Source organism: Podarcis cretensis (genome assembly GCF_951804945.1).
Source record: "Podarcis cretensis genome assembly, chromosome: 1".
Lineage (NCBI taxonomy): Eukaryota > Metazoa > Chordata > Lepidosauria > Squamata > Lacertidae > Podarcis > Podarcis cretensis.
Genome location: NC_137170.1, coordinates 29,478,904 through 29,498,804, shown reverse-complemented (window position 1 = coordinate 29,498,804; position 19,901 = coordinate 29,478,904). Strand labels below are relative to the sequence as shown.

The following is a 19,901-nucleotide window of genomic DNA, read 5'->3' as shown; positions in this document are numbered from 1 at the left end:
ATGTAGATATTTTTAACCCCCTGACATCTGAAAAGTCCCTGAAAGATACTGTATTTCAGAACCTATCCTAATTTCATCAATTTTCATCCAGTAACCATGAGGACTAGAAGTTTGCAAAAATGAAATGAAATTCTGACTCTATTCAGACAACCATACTGATGTGATGTGATCTTATTTGGTATCAATCAACTGGTATATCATGGGCATTGAATTGGTTCATGCTTAAGGTAAAGGTAAAGGGACCCCTGACCATTAGGTCCAGTCGTGACCGACTCTGAGGTTGTGGCACTCATCTCGCTTTATTGGCTGAGGGAGCCGGCGTACAGCTTCGGGTTATGTGGCCAGCATGACTAAGTCAATTCTGGCGAACCAGAGCAGCGCACGGAAACGCCATTTACCTTCCCGCCGGAACTGTACCTATTTATCTACTTGCACTTTGACGTGCTTTCGAACTGCTAGGTTGGCAGGAGCAGGGACTGAATAACAGGAGCTCACCCTGTCATGGGGATTCTAACCACCGACCTTCTGATCGGCAGGTCCTAGGCTCTGTGGTTTAACCCACAGCGCCACCCGCGTTACGCTCATAATCAAGCTGTGATGAGATTATGTCAGTATGGGTAACTTGGGAACATAGCACCGCAATTGGAAAACATGTTGGGCATGTAAATGACCCTGGGTGGGTCCCATCTTTGGCAGCTCTTGCTGAAGGATATTGAGCAGCAAAACTGGGAAAGTGGAGGCCTGGATGGGTAAGGAAGAGGAGAGTGGCGTCTATATATTATAGATAGATAGATAGATAGATAGATAGATAGATAGATAGATCAATCTATATATTCAGTATTCATTAGAAGCAAAGATGAAAATCAAGGGAGTTCTGTGAGTGCAAAGGCCTTTATTTTTTTCAACAGAATGCAAGTTGAAAGGGAATGGCATCAAATTAGATACTTTCCAAGCCAGCTGCCTCTGAGCTTGCTTTCTTCTTGCCTTTTCTTGTTTGCTTTTGTCAACATCTCCGGTTGACAGTGGCGGAGATAAGCACCTAGAGGAGCTTTTGTGCCTGAACGGATATATAAGCAAAGGAGTGTGACTGTGAGCATATGTAGGCCTACTTTAAACCTCATGCACTACATAACTTTCCTTGGAGCTATGAACAGTCACCGGAGCATTTGTCCACACCATTTAATATGTCTATACTGCACCTGCATTAGGAACAGTTCAGTCTTGCCTGTTGTTTTACAGATTTTCAGGGGAGTTGTTATTCCTACCCATCCCCCGTTTCTGCTTACCAATTTTCTCAGCTGCCGAGCATTTAAAAGACTTGTTCCCTGGCCTGAGGTTTAGGTGTCTGTCGGTTTTCTTGTTGATACAGCTGGTTTTCTCAATGTGTGAGATGTTCCCAGTGGAGATGCTGTCACTCTGAGACAGATTTGTCAGAAGAGAGAAGCATTCGCTTTGGGGAGGGCGGGGGGACCTTATATCCACACCACCACCACCACCACCATCATAAATGACAACAAGCACGCACGCACCTGCTTTAAACTTAGTGAATCTGGAAAAATGGATGGGCAGAAAAAGGTCTAGGCTTTGGTTATTCAGGCTTTCCAGAAGGATAATCTGCACTGAGATATTCTACCTTAGATTGGATAAAGCCATGGTGCATAAAGTAATTAATAATAATAATAATAATAATAATAATAATAATAATTTATTTATATCCCGCCCATTTGGCTGGGTTTCCCCAGCCACTCTGGGCGGCTCCCAATAGAATATTAAAAACACGATAAATTCATCAAACACTTCCCTAAACAGGGCTGCCTTCAGATGTCTTCTAAAAGTCAGAGAGTTGTTTATTTCCTTGACATCTGATGGGAGGGCATTCCACAGGGTGGACACCACTACCGAGAAGGCCCTCTGCCTGGTTCCCTGTAACCCAGGCATAGGCAAACTCCAACCCTCTAGATGTTTGGGACTACAATTCCCATCATCCCTAGCTCACAGGACCAGTGGTCAGGGATGATGGGAACTGTAGTCCCAAAACCTGGAGGGCCGGAGTTTGCCTATGCCTGCTGTAACCTCACTTCTTGCAATGAGGGAACCATCAGAATGAATGCCTGCTAGTTGAGGTGGCATTATCCTACATCCAGGGTCAGAGGCTGAATGCCATTTGCTTTGGGCCAAGTGGGAGAGTGCTAGAGCCCTGCTATTCTGCTAGTGAGCTTCCCAAGGGGCAGGTGGTTGAACATTGAGCAAACAGGATGCAGGACTGGAATTTGGTCTGATACAGCAGACCAAATTCTTATGATCTTCCTTGAAGGAATGCTTACTCCAAGCAGTGGAGTCCCTTGGGCAGTTTGATGGAATTTGTGTACCTCCTTCTGGCAGCTCCTGAGCCAAGCTGGTACCAAATGTATAGCTCTGCTTTCCTTTGGACCTCATCAGCAAGACTAAGGGAGGTCTTGTTGTCTGGGCAGTCTAGGACCTACATACACATTGTCGAGTCTTGTGCCCTGGGGGGCATAGACGGCATTGACTTTCAATGAAAATGAGCTTAATTTGTCATTAATGGAATCAACAATAGACACATCTGAATACTTAATTTACGGATCCAGTATTGATTTGTGATTGGCTGAAATTGCTGATCGGCTAAAATCCTTCAAGGAGGAAAGAGATTGAGAACGAAAGTGGCACCACACAGTTTCAAAAGGTCAGGGAAAATTTAACTTTGAACAATCATAATAAAATTTGGATTTAGTTGTTGGGAAACCTCTCCAGAATTGCCTTTTTGAGGCAAAAAGCAAACCTGGGAAAGATGTGGCTCAGCCCTAACTTAAATGACCAGTTCCCCCCTATTTTATTTTGCTCCATCAGATCAAATTTTTATGAACTTATATGCAAAACATTTTTTAAAGTTCTCTCCCCATTACAAATTAAAACGAAGTTCTGTTAATTGCTATATCTGAACGAGTGACCCCTTTTCTCTAGTTCTGGTTTCCAGTGTGTGAGAAACCATGACATAAATGTTAATTCTGTACAATGAATGGTCAACACTGTCATGGAAGGTGCCAGGTTGACAAGCCCTAAGGGACTGAAGTTCTCCAGTGAGCCACAAAACAGCTACAGGCTGCCAGCACTTCCTCTTCCTTCAAGACAAAAGCAGTTGTCATGAGTGTGAGGGCAAAATTGTGCAAATGTGTAGAGCGAGGCACAGACATAGTCAAGGGATAATAATAATAATAATAATAATAATAATAATAATAATAATAATAATTTATTATTTATACCCCGCCCTCCCCAGCCAAGACCGGGCTCAGGGCAGCTAACAACCAATAATAAAAACAAGTTGATTAAAATACAATTTAAAAGATTAAGATATAACATTAAAACAATTAGGGAGCAAAGTCATCATAGGAGGAGAAAGGAAAAAGAAAAAGGGGGAGGGAATCAAACTGATTCTGAGCCAAAGGCCAGGTGGAACAACTCTGTCTTACAGGCCCTGCGGAAAGAGATCAGATCTCACAGGGCCCTGGTCTCAAGAGACAGAGCATTCCACCAGGCCGGAGCCAGTGTTGAGAAGGCCCTGGCTCTGGTTGAGGCTAATCTAACTTCCTTAGGGCCTGGGACCTCTAGGGTGTTGCTATATATGGACCTTAAGGTCCTCCGTGGGGCATACCAGGAGATGCGATCCCATAGGTAAGAGGATCCTAGGATGGGACCTGTAGTCCGAAATGTCTGGAGAAAACCAGGCTAGAGAAGTCTGCTGTAAACCCTTTCAACTATGAGGACAACCCTCCCCCAACATTGTCTCGAGCCTCAAGGAACAGCTGTAAATATTATCATTCTCAAGGCAGAATTAAGGACCATTGTGATAGCAGCAGCCAACAGACCAGTGGGGTTTTTTTGCCCATCTCCTCTCTGTTGGAATGTTGGGACCACTGTGACACCAGCAGCCAATAAACCAATCAGGACACAGCCTTCCCCCAGTCTCATCATGACAGCTGCCTCTCCACAGTACAATTGCAGAGGCAAGGAAAGCAGCCGCTGTTGGATTTTTGCCTGACCTGCAGGCAGACAAGACACAGGAACCCTGCCAAGGGGGCAAGGTAGCTGCTCTAGAGAAAGCATGTGCCAACAGCGAGAAAGGTAGAACAAAGCTAGCCAAGAAAAATAAATGGAAAGTTTAAACGAGTGTGCGCACACACACTCAGCTCAGCACATTTTTATGGTCACCTTTCCCACACACACTTCCACCGTTTGCAGGACATCTTTGTCATTAGGAAATAGTGCAAGAGAGAAGCATGAAAGAACATCCTCAGTAGAATGGACTTATTTTACAGTGATTTTTTTTTCTTAATATGGCAGACCTGTACACTCACTCACTCACTCACCTTTACACACACACTCACACACACACACACAAACTTTAAGAGGAAATCCCTTTGAACAGCACTGCATAAACACTGTCTGCTGTACCCAAGAGGGGAAAACACACTTGAAATCATGCCTTTTCTTGACGTGATGGTGCTGCTAAATATATGATTCACCCATGAATTACAGAGCAGTAAATAAAGCCAGTGACATCCAATAAACAAAGGCAGAGTGAAGTTCCAGTGCTTTATGGTGTCACCAGAAATGCCTTGATGTATTTATAGCCTGCCTCACACTTTTGGTTCCAATTTATTTTTTATAAACATTTTTATTTGTACATAGTCATCATCAAAATCAGAGCCCCTTTTCCTATTTTCACTCATACACCGTTTCGTGGCTGACCAGGCCAGGCACTCTTAAGAAAAGCCAAAGCATTAAGGCCACATGAGCTTCTGCCAGGACTAGATTAACTGCAGAACTATTTAGTATAACTGCAACTAATAGTATAAGGTTCATAACAGCATGCTTTTTCTGAGTTTTTTTTTTAATTTCCAAAAAAGGTTACCATTTATGACTTTTGAAAGCTGAGACTAACAAATTACTATCTAAGTAACTAATTCCCATGCTTGATGTGGCCTACTAGTACCAGTAGCAAATCTTCTACACTTTGACAATGGAAATGGGCATATGGCCTTGCGGCTGGGGAAACAAATCTTGTGATGGAAGATAAGCTCATTGCATGCAGAGTACTGAATGCTCTGGTGCTGGAGAGGAAGCATGCACAGCCCTTGAAGAAACTAAAAGGTTAAAAAAGAAATTCTGAAATGTTGGGACATTTGAAGTATGGTCAAGTTTTAAGGAGCTGGATGGGTGTTATGCACTTGAGTGGTGAAAGCCAGGAACGCTCATCCTCTGAAAACCTTATTTTTGAAAAGAAATACACTTTTAAAATAATTATGGATCCAGACTATGGTTGAACTAGTGAAGTATAAGTGCCAGGTAGGGGGTCCTGATCCAGATCAGGATCCTTGTGGAGATTCTCTCTCCCCCCCCCCCATTACTACCATTTTGTCACTCTCTCTGTGTCTCTCTCTCACACACACAAACTCATAGGAATAAGACAAAGGCAGGCAGGTGAGAATTCTACCACTGAACTACCAATGCACTTGTAACAAAATGATTAAGGTTTCAAAATTTGGACTGTTAAGATATAAGATTCTATGGACATGTATGAATAAGTGTAAAATAATGGAACCAGGACGGGGAGTGGAGGGAAGTCAATTAAGATGTATGAGTTAAAATTTTGATTATGATGTTTATTTATTTTTTGTTATTATAAAATTAATAAACTGTATCCAAAAAAAAAAAAAAGAAAAAAGGAATAGGACAATGGACTTCATCACAGCCCATAGTGATGCTACATGTACAAACCATTTATAGCTAGGGGAAGAGCCATAACTTAATTGTAGAATACATGTCTTGTCTGCAGAAGTTCCAGTTTCAACCCACAACATCTAGGTAGGGCTCAAACAGATTCCTATCTGACACCCAGGAGAACTGCTTCAAGTCATGCTAGACAATGCTTAGCCACATGGACCAATAAACTGAAACGGGCTAAAGCAACTGCCTCTGTTCCATCTAAATAGCACTCACATAATGGTGCTTATAGTGAGAGGAGGTAGCAATTCCCCAGCAATTCACAACTGCCATTTGAAAGCTTGTGGTGGGAGAGATGGAAATTGATGTTGTGAGCCAGGTTTGGGGGCTTCCATAAAAACATTTGCACTAAGTGAGATGCTAAGGTTTCTGTGACACAAGTCTCTTGAGCTTCTTTTGAGCATCCCATAGAAAGAAAGGCAGATTGTCTCTCACCGGGAGCCTTCTTTTGAAATGCAAACTTATAAATGTATGTGTTAAATTGTACTTTAATTTAATTTTGGAGAGGTTTAGGGTGGAAAAGAGGAAATGACAAAAGTCTACCTAAGGCAGGATTACAATGCACACCTGCAAGTTTACAGTATAGTATTCTCAATCTCTGAAATGCAGCACTAAGAGTCGAGGAGCTTCCTTTTCATTATGTCTTGGAGGAAGGACAGTCATACAATGATCAGAATGGAGTCAGCAGCAACTTCTTTCATCCCAAATGCTCATTATCTTGTTGGATAGAGCCCCCCTCCCCTTATCCACCACCACCACCAACTTCCAGATTTCTCAAATGAGTGATGCAGGAATGATTAACTCTTTCCAGATACTCTATGGATACTAACTTTCCATCCTATACCTGCATCACACAAACACACAGACACACAGACACACACACACACACACACACACACAGGGAGAGAGAGAGAGAGCGCAAGCACAAAGCAGACACCAGGCCAGATTTCAATTTACAAGCAGCGTAGACTGGAGTCTATTGTTCAGTCTCATAGTATGTCAGTATGATACATCTTAATGTGTTTGCTTTTAGCACACATTTGGGAGTATGATCTGGATGAATGCAAATGTTACAATATATTTCACTGTGGGCAGCATAGCTGGAATGCAGGTGGGGAATTCAAAGTCAGGAGGGGAAGCCATAAGCTACAGACACATGTCCACTTATTTGGAAGCAAGGCCCCTGAAATAAGTGGCCATTTTCAGAGGGGTAGCCATGCTTGTCTGTTGCAGCAAAAGCAACAGATTCTTGTGACACCTTGCTTACTAACAAATATATTATGGCATAGAGTTCTGTGAACTACAGTCCACTTCATCAGGTGAATTTAAGGAAGATCGCCTGCAAATGGGCATACCTCATAGTAAACATGGGCAGGATTGGGCTGCTTTCACGTTTTACGGGCTCTAATGATCCCATCAGCTAGATTTCTTTGTTATTCAAAGAATCAATCGGGCACATTGTAACATAGTATGTTTTATTACCTCCTTTTATTTCTTACTACAGTACTCAGTTAAGGGAGCAAAGTCACTCATGAAAAGGTGGGGCCCCCCATTTTTATTTTTATTTTTAAAAAGGAAATATCATTGGTGCAGGTCTTTTTTTTTAAAAAAGCTGTGTATAAGAAATAGGGCTTCTTTTGACAATGGGTCAAGAATACCTTCTGCATTATATACTGCCACTTGTCACAACACAGCCAGCATCTGATGCTCATGAACCTGACTGAATCATTTCATGAGGATGAGGAGGGGCTGCAACAGATAGTTGGGGGTGCTAGCTTTGGGGGTAAGAGAGCGAAGAGGTGGGTGCCTTGTGCTTTTTTTCCTTTTAGCATTAGCAGGTGAAGTTGGAAGAAAGCAACTGAGCTCAGATTTTATTATTCTGGTTTTGCTTCCCCAACAGTTCCAAGCCTTCTTTGTTTCTCCAGTCTCCTAATTAAAGTAGATACAAGATACCAGATAGCCTCTTCCTTTTCTTATATATCTTAGATTGGTAGCTTGCAGGCACGGTTTATGTGCTTTTTAATACAATTACTGTGTGGCACATAGCTGTTAAGGTGCATATATTGTATTACATTACATTATATTAGGCATTTGTTCTCACCTATTAGCTCAGTCACATCACTGAATCATTTCTCAAACTTAAATAATTTATTCCTGTGTTATGTATTGGTTGCAGGAGTAGCCAACATGGTGTTTTTTGGACTACAATTCCCAGCAGCCTCAGCCAGCATATCCAATGGTCAGGTATGATGGGAGTTGTAGTCCTACATTTGAAGAAAACTCAGGCTTAAATCACCACTTGGGTTGCAACTAGATGGTATGATGTGAGATCCATGGCTAAATGTCCGGTTGGTTGGTTGGTTGGTTGGTTGGTTGGTTGGTTGGTTTTAAGGGCAAATAGGATACAACCACTCAGAGACATATTTTGGATCAGAGCCAAGAAGCTGGATAAGGAACCATTTCCCTCATGCTAATTTTTGTCCACCCTCCCATTGGCCACTTTGACAGGTGGGCAGACCCACCTGTCACCATGATGTCATATGGACCATTTTTCCTTTGCAGAACGGCTATAACTTGTAGTAGAGCCTACATTGACTGAAAGAGGGCAACATAAATGGTGAGGGATATTACAAAATTACCCCTCAGAGCTGGTATTGCCTCCGGTATTTGGGGCACATACACAACCTATATGATTGGTCTGCCACATGGAACAACTGGCAACTCTGAGAAAATAGTGCAAGGGAGAGAATGAAACAAACACATTCTCTAAACACTGCAGCTCTAGTCTAAATTAAGCCATTGTCCTATAGAAAATCTACAAAAGAAGTGATGTCCTGTCAATCACATTTTGTTTAGTGCTCAGCCACCAAGTTCATTGTATGACCTTCTGCAAGTCACTCTGTCTTAGCCTAATCTTAGCCTTGCAGGGTTGCTGTAAGGATAAAAGGGGAAGGTTCTAGGCATGTTACTCTCAATTTCTTTGGTCAGCGATGGGTCACCTGTGACAGTCCAGATATAGGACTACAGCTCCCATCCACCCCCAACCCAGCATGCTGAGCAGCCAGGAATTATGGGAGTTGTAATGCAACAATATCTGAAGGACCACAAGTTTGCCATCCCTGCCTAAGAGGAAGGGTGGCATATGAACTTAAAAAAATAATAATCCTGTAAATATAATTATAGAAAAGTCAAACGTCCCTAAAAGGTTCATTCAAGTCACTGAGCCCACAGACCAGCTAAGTAGAATTGCCGTATTTTTTTCTCTTGCAGAGTTTCTGTGCCATTATATAATTTTACGTGTTAAGCAATTTATTAGCCAGTCTTTAGCCAAGGATCTCAGAGTGGCTTACAAAATAATACAATAAAACAAAACCACGCACCATAAAATCAAATTGCAGCAGAGCAGAATAAAATGGCAACATTAAAAATGACACATTAACAACTAGGGTGAAAAGCAGAAATTCGACAACTGGTGCTTTTTCCATCTCTGCATGACCCCACGCACAAGGGAAACCTTCATCTGGTGAATTTCTCATTGTGCCATGGATGTTAAAATGCAAGGAAGCAGTGCCATAAACAAACAAACAAACAATCACAAAGTTTGGCTCTCCTAATTGATGCAACAAAGTATTTTTATTTGACTCTGCTAACAGAGCCACAAGAGCCCATTTCCCCAATTTACTTCCCATAACTACTGGTGCCTGGTTGTTTTTTGGCTCCCTTGCCCACTTGCAATACCAAGTTGCATTATGACAAGCTTTTTTGAACTCCTAGTACATTCTGGTACAGGGATCATTCATTTCTTTCCCTTTTTGGTCTGGCAAAGAGCTTAGATTGCCTTGCTCACATTCCCAAGGTTCTCTTTGCTGTGATGTTCAGCACATCCTCTGTTGAGATCCAGTTCAAAAGCCCCACCTTAAAAAAAGTCTGTATCACAGACAGCCACACTACTTGGCTGTGAGCCTCTCCTCCTGTTGCCCATAACCTCACAGCTGGCATTAAGCAAATCAAGGAGGCCCAGGTACAAAAACTCCACTTCTTTAGTCATAAATTTGTGTATTAAGAGCAGAGATGCTGATGCTTCTTCTTGCTATTGGATAGTTTAATATTGCTTTATTTGATACACATTTATTTTAAAGTTATTGTGACTTTTTATATTGAATCAGATTATTATTTTTATATGTGTTGGAAGCCGCCCAGGGTGGCTGGGGCAACCTAGCCATATTGACAGGGTATAAATAAAAATGTATGATTATTATTGCTGGCATGGTACTCTTGAAATAAGCAGCATCCTCTCCCTCCCCACCCCACCAAATTTCTGCCAGTATTTAGCCTCCCCTCCTGTCTTCCTGCTTTTAACTCTGTCTCCCTGTCTAAATAAAGATGCATCTTTTGTTTCCCCTTCTCCTTTGGGGCTAGCAACAATAAAACTGTAATTACATTTCAGAAAGCCATTTGAAAAAGGGTTTGGGATGGAACTGGAATGGAGCCAATATGTCCTTTGGGGTTCTGAGATAGTAGATCAGCTTGTTGTCCTGTGCGTGCATTCTGAAGAAGGGGTTTCTCTGCCTGCAGAGGCTAGTTTTCCCATCCTAAAGTCAGAAGCTCAGTTATTAGAATATATTATTTTGGTACAGAGGGGGATTCCTACAAAGTAATGCAGTGAGAGAGAGAGGGGGGGGAAAGATAGAGAGAAATACTCAATACCTCTAAAACTCACTTTATCCTATCCCCTTTTAGGCTTTTATTTAGTAAAGTTTACTATATACACACAGATTTCTCTCCCTCTGCCAACCTCAAGGCATAGGTGTCAGATGCACTGGAAATTAGACAGAGGCAGGTTGTATCAGCTGCTCTCTTTTATTGCATTTCAGGTATGAAAGGGGTGGGGAATCATGTGTAGTACATAGCTCAGGAGGGGAATCTTCCAGCCACCGTTAATTTTTTTATGTGTATTGATTACTGTTGATGATAATTTATTATTACAATAACCTTTCTGAAGCTGGATGTGACTAATGGGTTTGATTACCTTCCTTGCTACTTTCCCTTTCATTTAAGCTCTACCATTCAAAGTAACACTATAGGGAAAGGGAGATAATCTGTGTGTGTGTGTGTTGCTTTATGAGTATACACAGTATAATATGAATGGAGGAGGTGGGACTGCAGGTTCCTACTTCAGCCCCTCCTTTCCCAGGAACCAGCCAGTCCCTCTGCAGGGTGTTTGGGCTGCACTGATTCGCTCTCTGGAGTGATCCAATTTGCATGCGGCTCGCTCATTTGTGAATTTGGCTCCCTAAGTCTTTGCTTCACTTCACCTGAGCTTCCTAGTTGCCTTCACTTTAAGTGAGCTCGCCCTGAGCATCCCGTTCCATCTTTTTTTTTGTTTTGTTTTAAAAAAAGAAATTAAGGAGGGGGAGCTCAGTTTCTATCTCTCTTGTGGATTCTAGACTTTCCTCTCTCTCCCTCTCTTTTACCTTTGCTTCTTCAGTTTTTTCTCCTCTCCTCTTCTGTTAACACGGGAAGATCTGGCAAGCCTTTCTCCTCCAGAACACGAGGTGTTGTCAACCAGCTCTCAGCTCCCAAGTTGCCTGGATTCGAGGAGAACGCGGATCCAGTTTTTCCTCCTCCTCCTCTTTCTTCTTCTTTTGGAGGGGTGCATGTGTGTGCTCGTGTGCCCAGGCGCGTATGCATGTGTGAAGGAGAGAAGCCCAAGCCATTCTGCAGTGCAACATTTGCCAGTGGAGAAGCAGCCAGACCAAACAAAGCCAAGAACTTGGAATTGGGATAAACAAGCAAACAACAACAACAACAACATACTTAATAACCTTTCTGGGGTCTCTGGCTATTTGACCCCCGCTTGTGAATCCTCTTCTCTCCAGCTAAAAGTGAGAGAAAGGGGGATATGGGCAGGGGGAAATCCTTGAGGATCCTGTGAGCTTGGAGGAGAAACCTGACAGGTGAAAGAAGGGGGGGCGGGGGAGATCCTTCTCTCCCTGCTATGCGTGGCTCCACGGATCTCCTCTGGAAGCTTGGTACGTCTAAGGGGAACCTGGCAGAATAAAAAGAGAGAGAGAGAACCGGCTCCGGGGAGGATCTAGCTTGAATTGCTCGCTCTTGCGTTGGTTGGCTGCTTAACCCTTTCCGCACCCATCCCCCCCCCAATAGCATACACACTCCCACTTCGGAAGCGACTCTTTTCCCCCCTCGCTCTCCTCCGCAGCTGGGTAGGATGGGGCCCCTGGCATCATGAACCATACTCTCTTTCCCCGGCTGGAATTCGAACTGCTTGGTCCCTCGTAGGCTTATCTATAATAGATATCCCCCCCCCTTCTTTCGCCCTGCGCCTCGAACATGCGGTGCGTTGATCTGAGAACAGCACCGGGAGGCTGTCCCGCCTGGACCCTGTGGATGTGCTCCCTCTTTTGGGGATGGATCCTCAGCTCGGTGTGGAGTTCCTCCAGCGTGGATTTGCCTGCGTCCTCTTCCTCGTCGTCCGCCTCGCAGGCTCAGCAAGAGCACCATTTCCATGGCAGCAGCAAGCACCACTCCGTGCCTATCTCTATCTACCGCTCCCCCGTCTCCCTGCGAGGAGGACACGGTGGGTTCTGCTTCATTTCCCTTTCCCTTTCGGAGTAGCCTGAGGAGGACGGCGGCGGGCGAGGCGAAGCGGGAAGTCCATGGCTCCGACCGAGAAGCTCCGTGGCTCTCCCTCCCTTCCTTCCGTCCGTCCCCCACCCCTCCCTTTCCCATAGATCAATTCTCTGCTCAGGAGGGGGAAAAAGAAAAGGGGGAAAAAGGCGAGAAGTTTCCCCGCGGAAAAAAAAAAAAAGCTCCTTCGAGCGAAACGCCTCAGTCCGTCTCCCTCCTTCTCCGGCCGCGCGTGATTGTGCCTCTCCCACCCTTTTGCCTCTCCCGTCAGCGGGGTGGGGGGAAGGGAGAGAAACCCAGAAGGGACTTTCCCGCCTCAGGGCTTTTGTTGTGTTGTTGTGGTGGTTTGTTGTTGTTTCCGCCGCCGTTGGAAAGGCGCCAGGATAGAAGCAGCGGCTCTTCTGAGGGCTTGACGACCGGGAGCCGGCCTGGGCGGGAACGAGGGGTTTGAAAAGCAAAGAGGGGCTTCTCTTTTCTCCCCGGCGCTCCGCGTGCGCGCGCGGCGCAGCGATGTCGGGAACGGGAGGCGGGAGCAGCGGACGGCGAGGGGGATCCTTCCGAGAGAGGCTGCCTCCTGCGCGCGCTTCGTCTGACCCTGGCGGCAGACTTCGGAGCCGGTGAAACCTGAGAGGTTCCCCCCCCCACCACCCCTCACTCATTTACTAGAAGCCTCTTCTGCTATGGCCGGAGGAGCGGAGAAGAACCGGGTCGTCAGCGGCTCCCTATGGGGCGCTGCGTTCCTCGTCAGCCTCATTGGAGGTGGGAGGGTGTGTGTGGAAACTTGCAGATGATGAGGGACAGAAGCGTTTCCACACGTTCGTTCCTAACATGAAATGTAATTGGGGAAAGGCTGCCTCCTCCCCCCCCCAATTTATTTCTCTCGTTTTCCCTAACTGTGAGACTCTGGCCCCACGCGGAAGATTCTCCCCGCTTCTCCCGTCCCACAAAAGGGGCGGGGAACACCCAGAGAGGGACTGTGCCGCGCGCCCCTTTTCTCGGCAGTACGGATCTGGGAAGCAGGGTTCGAGGAAGCACTATTAGAACCAAGAGCGGGTGGGACAACCTCTCGGCAGATGCACTTCCTTTAGCGCCAGCGCCCATACCGTCGCTGGGAATCGCGAGGGGGAGAATGCCCTTCTTTCCAGGTCCTCGAAGCATCTGGCTGGACACATCCTGGAGAACAGGATGCTGGACTAGGTGGGCCAGTGGCTTGATCGGAGGCGTGGAAGGGCAATCCTTCGTTTCCTCTGGGCTCCCCTCGCCAGCAGAGTTTCATTCCTTTCAGGAGTGGCGGCGCGGGGGGGCAATTTGATTTTGATTGTTCTCTCCCCCCCCCCCCCGCCAGAATTTCTGATCTGAGAATAAGAGGTGTTTAAGGCCTATTGTAGAAGTCGCCCCGGCTGCTCTGGAAGCGCCTCCCCCCCCCCGCAATATATAGGGGGATGGGGTTGCGTCAGTGTTAACCAAGAGCTGTGTGGGCAGTTGGTCTATATGCGCAAAGGCGCTCGTCTTCCGTATAACCGAGCCCTGCTGTACAGCACTGAGTCTTGTTGCCTCCTGACCCGCACTAGCTTTGAGGAGGCGCACCATACACAAACAATCCCGCTGCTCCTTTGCCAGCGGGAGAGACGCATCAGGATTGCATGCACGTGCAACGTGTCTACTCAGAAGTTAGTTCCGTTGCAGTTGGGGGGGGGGGCTTGCTGCTGCTAAACAAACGTGCATAAGATTGCAGAGAGAGCCCCTTAACAAACATCTCCGATCCAAGCCTATAGTCTTATTTAAGATTTTCCTAAGCAACCCCCGCCACCCGGTTTCCGGCGTGCAGCTTAATCCAAGTTGGAAATTGCCAGCAGCGGAATGGCCCCGCCTCTCTCAATTTTATTTGATGAAGTTGTCAGGCAGCTCGCCGGGGCTTCTAAATGGAAGCACTCTGTCGTGGTGCCTGGCTTCTCTTGCTGTGTCTCGGGTACTGATTCCTTGAGAGGAGTGGGGGGAGGCGCACAGAAAATAATAGGAACTAGATTGTTGGGGGAGTGTTACGCATAGTGCCATAGAGAACAAAGAAAAAAGGTTCCTGAAGAAAGCCTTACAAGGTAGAGAGGGGCGCGCGGGAAGTGGGGGAACCAAGAGGAAATTTGACTGGTGCAGTATCGACCACTGCCTGCCCCCCACCCTTGAATAAAGATATTTTTTAATAAATACTGGCTGTCGATGGAAATTCCTGTATGCGTTTCTTAGTTTTGTTGCCTTCTTTCGGGCAGCGAAGTGTTAATCTAGGGGGCTGCTGAAGTTCTAAAAATGCGAGCCTTCCCTTGACTATCAGCCAAGGGAGTGTTAAATCTGGTTTCTTAGCGTAAGTCATTTCCCCCTCCTCTGGCTGCTGCTAGCGCTTAGCGCCCCCTACAGATGTTCGCACCCCCTTCCTGCAATCCAACAGGGAGGTACACAAGAAAGTGGCAGCAATGGGAGGGGGCACAGAAAGAGTTAAGTGCCTATGTGGGGGGGGGGGGTGAGTGAGCTTTGCTCCACATATTTCTGAAAGAGGAACAATGGGTGTATTTTAGATAAGGATAGAAACCTCTCCTCCGAAGTAAGTCCTGTTATTACATTTGATGGGGTTAACTTTCAAATAAGTGTGCTTTAGGACTGCTCCCTTATTTAAATTTAAAGTTCATTCTCTAGCAATCCTTTGTACTGTATGTGAAAAGTGCCTTTCCGTCTGCAGGGGTCCAGCAATGGGGTGAAGTGGGGGGAGATACTTTTCTGTCGCTGCCTATGACTAAAAGCCAAGGAGGCACAGGGAACCCACCTTCTATGGGGGTATCTTGAGATACTTGATTCTCTAGCTTGGGGTGCCCATTGGAAGTAAACTCAGCATAGCACATGGTAGCAAGTTCCCCATCATCCTGCATACATGATTGCTTTGACATTTTAGAGAAAGGAGAGGACCTTTTTTTCTTTTTCTTTGAAGGCTGCATTCCGTAGGAGGCAAATCCTTGGAGGTCACATCCTAGTGGTGAGAGAGCAGGGCCAACGCCACTTACTCTCATCTTGATCACTGCTCCTCTCTGTTTCTCTCTCACCTCCTTCATAAGACAGAACAGAGTGGGGTGATGATAATCAAGAGGGTGTGTGTGTGTGTTTATGACAATCTTACTTCCACCCCCACTCCACTCATTGCCACCTGCATGAAATTAGCCTGCTAGCCTTGAGAGGCCCAGCTCTCCTCTAAAGGAATCACATTCATTGGATCTTTTGTCAGCGAAAGGTGGGGGCGCTATGGAGCTGTGTTTGGTATTCTCTGAAAGTAAAATTATGTGCTGTATAGAAGTTGTAGTCCAGAAACATCTGGAGGGTCACAGGTTCCTCATCCCTGCTCTATAGGATGCTGTGGAGTAATGAAGGACATTCCCTTAAAAATGAGGAACGCTTTGATGGCAAGATGGTACCCAAACTGCCTAATGGGCTGTTGAATGTTTGTGCCAGGCCTCAGCTCCAGAACATGTCTTTGTGGTCCAGTGCTGGGTGCTGAAATATATGAGAAGTTAGAACAAAGTGGTAAGCACCTTTTCCTTGCCACCAAGTAAGCACTGCTTAGTCCTACATACATGGGGTTAAGGGGCAGAACTTCAAGATCAGATAGTGTTCTAGGCAGGTGTCAAACCTAGCCACCTCTTCTTAGAAATTAAGCACTGCTTTGAAGTAAATGAAATGAGACCCTATGTGTAGTAAGTGACTTCCAGCGCATCACACTCTTCATTTTTCTGCAAGGGTTGGAGGGCTTGGCCATGACCCAAGCACTCCTGCTGATCTCGAACTCTTCCTTGTAGTCCTTTCTGTGTTTCTTCAGACATTAGCTGACAGCTCAGGCCTGGGAAGCTTTGTCCTCATTATGAGCATTGCTTTGTTGCCCTGAGCGTACACCCTTGCTCAGATGGCAGCAAATGAACATCATTAAGAATGCTTCAGCCTTGACCTGCCATTCTGATCTCCCTCCCATCCAAGGCAGACTTGCCGGCTTTTACTGAGAATGAGTGTGAGCCAGTGTGGGTACAAATCCCAACTCTTCCATGATGTAAAGTGGGTCAGGATGAAGATGAATGAGAGAGGATAAGGAAGGGGGGGGCAGTGGCGAAGCTGCACTTTGCACATTAAAGTAGTGCAGAACTATTTAAGAATAAACATTTCTAGCATGCTGCTCCCCTATTCAGAGCCAGTATTCAGGTTTTACTTTTCTTTTCACTGGGGGCCAGTCAGTCTTTGCATTTCTGATCTACAGCTCACCTTGTTCTACAGTCCCTAATCATTTCCTTAATTATGCCCTTCACCATGCAATGCTATAGATGCCTACTCAGAATAAAATCCCAGTGGGTTCAATGGGGCATACCCTCAGGTAACTGGGTATGCAATTACAACCATGGTCTTGTTTTGCAATTTGAACTATAGTCCCTAGCCCAAGAAATTTTGACACTTGAGGTAGACCCCAAAATGGCACACACATCCTTTAGCCAGGGAAGAAGGGTTGACAAAAGATCTACATCAGGAACAAGTGGGGAGGGGAAGATTGAAATTGGAATCTGCTGCCCCTGTGAATCCTGTTGCCTCACCTTGCCTCATGGGTGGGCTGGCTCTGATAGTCCCATGTCTGACTTCTGTTCTACATCTCTGGTAAGCCTTAACTTTGAGTGTCGGCTACCTGTTACTTTTCCCCAGCAATGTTCTGCTTCCCCCACCCCTGATCTTACCATGAAGAATCCTTCCATTGTGATCTTAATTGCAAAAGTTAGCCGAACTGTCACACTGAAAGCAGCTATCCCATTCATTTCAGTGGAAGCTCTTCAAAATAACTTTTGCTGCTTTGGTTTCCTTAGTTGGAACAATGCCCAAATGATTCAGTTGAATATTACATTCTTCATCTAATAGGTCTTTGGACAGATAGTTTTTCATGCATTTTCTTACATTGGTCATACTTTTAAAGAATACCGTAAATTATTTTATATTTCCAGTTGACTTTACATTTATCCTTATAATAGGCTATGTAATATTACAGGCAGTTATAAATACCCCTTGAGGAAGCTTTGTTCCGTGGGCCTCAAGAATGTAAAATCTTTTAGACACAGATAATATGGTTGTTTTTTTAAAAAAATGTCTGTTTATTGCAGGCATAGGCAACCTTCAGCCCTCCAGATGTTTTGGCCTACAACTCCCATGATCCCTAGCTAACAGGACCAGTGGTCAGAGATGATGGGAATTGTATTCCAAAACATCTGGAGGGCCAAAGGTTGCCTATGCCTGGTTTATTGCCTTTATATGCCTTCTTTATTCCAAAGAAATCAAGGTGATTGATATTTCTAAATCATGGCTTGCAATCTAAGAGAAGTGATAGAAAAAGGGGGAAAGACATGGAAGGGAAGAGGAAGAATAACCACCCACTATGTTAATTTAACTAATTTATTCCTCTCACTCCTAACTTGCACTGTGGGCATTCCAGTCTTCATTCTGTCCCCATTCCTGTACATCTAGATAAAAAAGAAAAGTAATCATGTCTAGAATCTATAATTTTGAAAATCATTTGATTTCCTTTTTGAATTTTTAAAAGTCTTTTTTAAGATGAATTTTCAAAAGATGAATTTCAAGGCAATAATAAATATCAACTTGTTAAAAACAATACTTTAAAACTTAAAAAACCTAAACCCAACAGCATCTATAATTTGGAATGTTGGGGATTGGTAGGGTGGAATATACTTTTGAATTAGAAGAATGATATTGATCCCCCCCCCCATGTTCATTTCCCCTCAACTCTGTTCATCAATCTATTATGTGAAAGGTCAATAGAAGACAAAAGCAGACAGAATACAGCACCACTAAGGAACTTGGTGCATTTTCACTGCACCTTTATTGCTGTAAGGGAAGCAAGAGGTTCTATCAGTGTATATCAGCCCCTGGACCAGCCGGAGACTGTACTTGTTTGCAATCTCAACATAGAGCTAGGCTGGCAGTCTACTGTCTTTGGGAGTGAACAAGTGAGACAGAGGGAAACATGGGACCACAAAGACAGCTGGTGTCTTATCAAAACACACGCTTGGTTTATATCAGTGTTTCCTCCCTTGTTGTACGATAAAAACATGCTCAAAAGTTGGACCTGTGACAGCTTCGCCGAGTCACTTCTCAAGAAAGTAGAGAGAAGAGCAGGCTGTCTGTGTTTACACAGGGCTTAATTTCTTCTTTGCAGAAGGAAACAAACAATCTAATTCTGCTGCCCTTACATTGCTAGCAGCAAAACTATCAGAACAGAGTTAAGAGTGGATAAAGTTAATTCAAATGGACTTCAGTGGTCTTAAGAGCACCTACCTCTATACTGTCTTTAGTGGCTGAAACACCCTCAGATTTCTGCTTATACATTTGCTGTTTCTTTTACCTTTCTATCCTATCCTATCCTGGAGGCTTGCTTGAGGGAGGGATAACTTTTAAAATAGTCAGTAAATCATCTCAAAACAGGTAGCACAGGAAACATTACCATTGGTTCTGCCATCAAAACGTAGCACAACTTTAAAGGTCTAACAAAACCCCTTAGACTTAATCTTCAGTTGTGCCATGTTTTAATTCTACTATGTGAATGGTACTCTTGTATGGACTTAAAACTTTTTTTTTGAAAGCAAATCCCAACATCAGGATAGGTGGTGAACAGTGGTGAAATTGGTGATGGGAGCTTCTATTATGGGATGCAGAGTGCAGGCCCAACTGTCTTTATGAGCTCCCTGTGGTGTCGTAACAAGTACCAGCGTGTGAAATTTGGGCTTGCTGCTGTACGCCTACAAACAGACTTTCTCAGAAAAATCAATGAATTTGCTAGGTACAGATTTATTGTGTTCAGCAAATATTAATGAATTGACCTGAGAATGGGCCTTTCAGTAGTGGCACCCCTTTTGTAGAATTGTCTCCCCAGGGAAGTACGCTTGGCACCATCTCTGCCTTGTTTTTAGGTGCCAGACAAAATTTTTTGCATATGCCGAGTCTTACAGTTTTAATCAGATGGGTAGTTAGATACGTCAATCGTGAACCCCTGTTAGACCTTTTTAGTTGTGGCACTCCAAGACTGAAATGTTCCTCCAAAGGAATCTGACCTGGTGCTGAGGCTGATTCTTTTTTTGTCACCACATGATACTTTTATATTTGCCCAGGCTATTTAGTTTTGGTTTTTTCCTGCATTGTCTTAATACGTCTGTTATGTGCTCTGCCACTCTGGTTTTATTTTTATGTGACTGATTACTGGTTTATAGTTATTTTATTATTTTAAATTTATGTTAGCTGCTCTGAGAGACTATTGTCTGAAGAGCAGCATATAAAATTGCTACATAAATAAATGGGTTGTGATGTGTGCTCTTTGTGATCCAACTACATAAAGATGCAAGTAAGGGACCTTGATCCATCATGTCAAGCTTCTGAGT

The 19,901-nt window shown here is 44.5% G+C and overlaps 1 protein-coding gene across 13 annotated transcripts in view; it reads left to right on the top strand.

Annotated features, from left to right (window-relative positions):
* NRXN3 (neurexin 3) overlaps positions 1–19,901 on the top strand; it is a 1,235,498-nt gene that overhangs the window by 770,585 nt on the left and 445,012 nt on the right. Inside the window, exon 1 of one of the 13 annotated variants that reach the window (XM_079988537.1) lies at positions 10,949–12,400. The exons of 8 other annotated variants lie outside the window; for them this stretch is intronic. In XM_079988537.1, the coding sequence (XP_079844663.1) occupies positions 12,154–12,400 (247 nt within the window). In that variant the 5' untranslated portion in view covers positions 10,949–12,153. Of the gene's footprint in view, positions 1–10,948; positions 12,401–19,901 lie in introns of those variants that run through there. 4 more of the 13 variants (XM_079988535.1, XM_079988545.1, XM_079988534.1 and 1 more) reach the window with 4 other exon arrangements.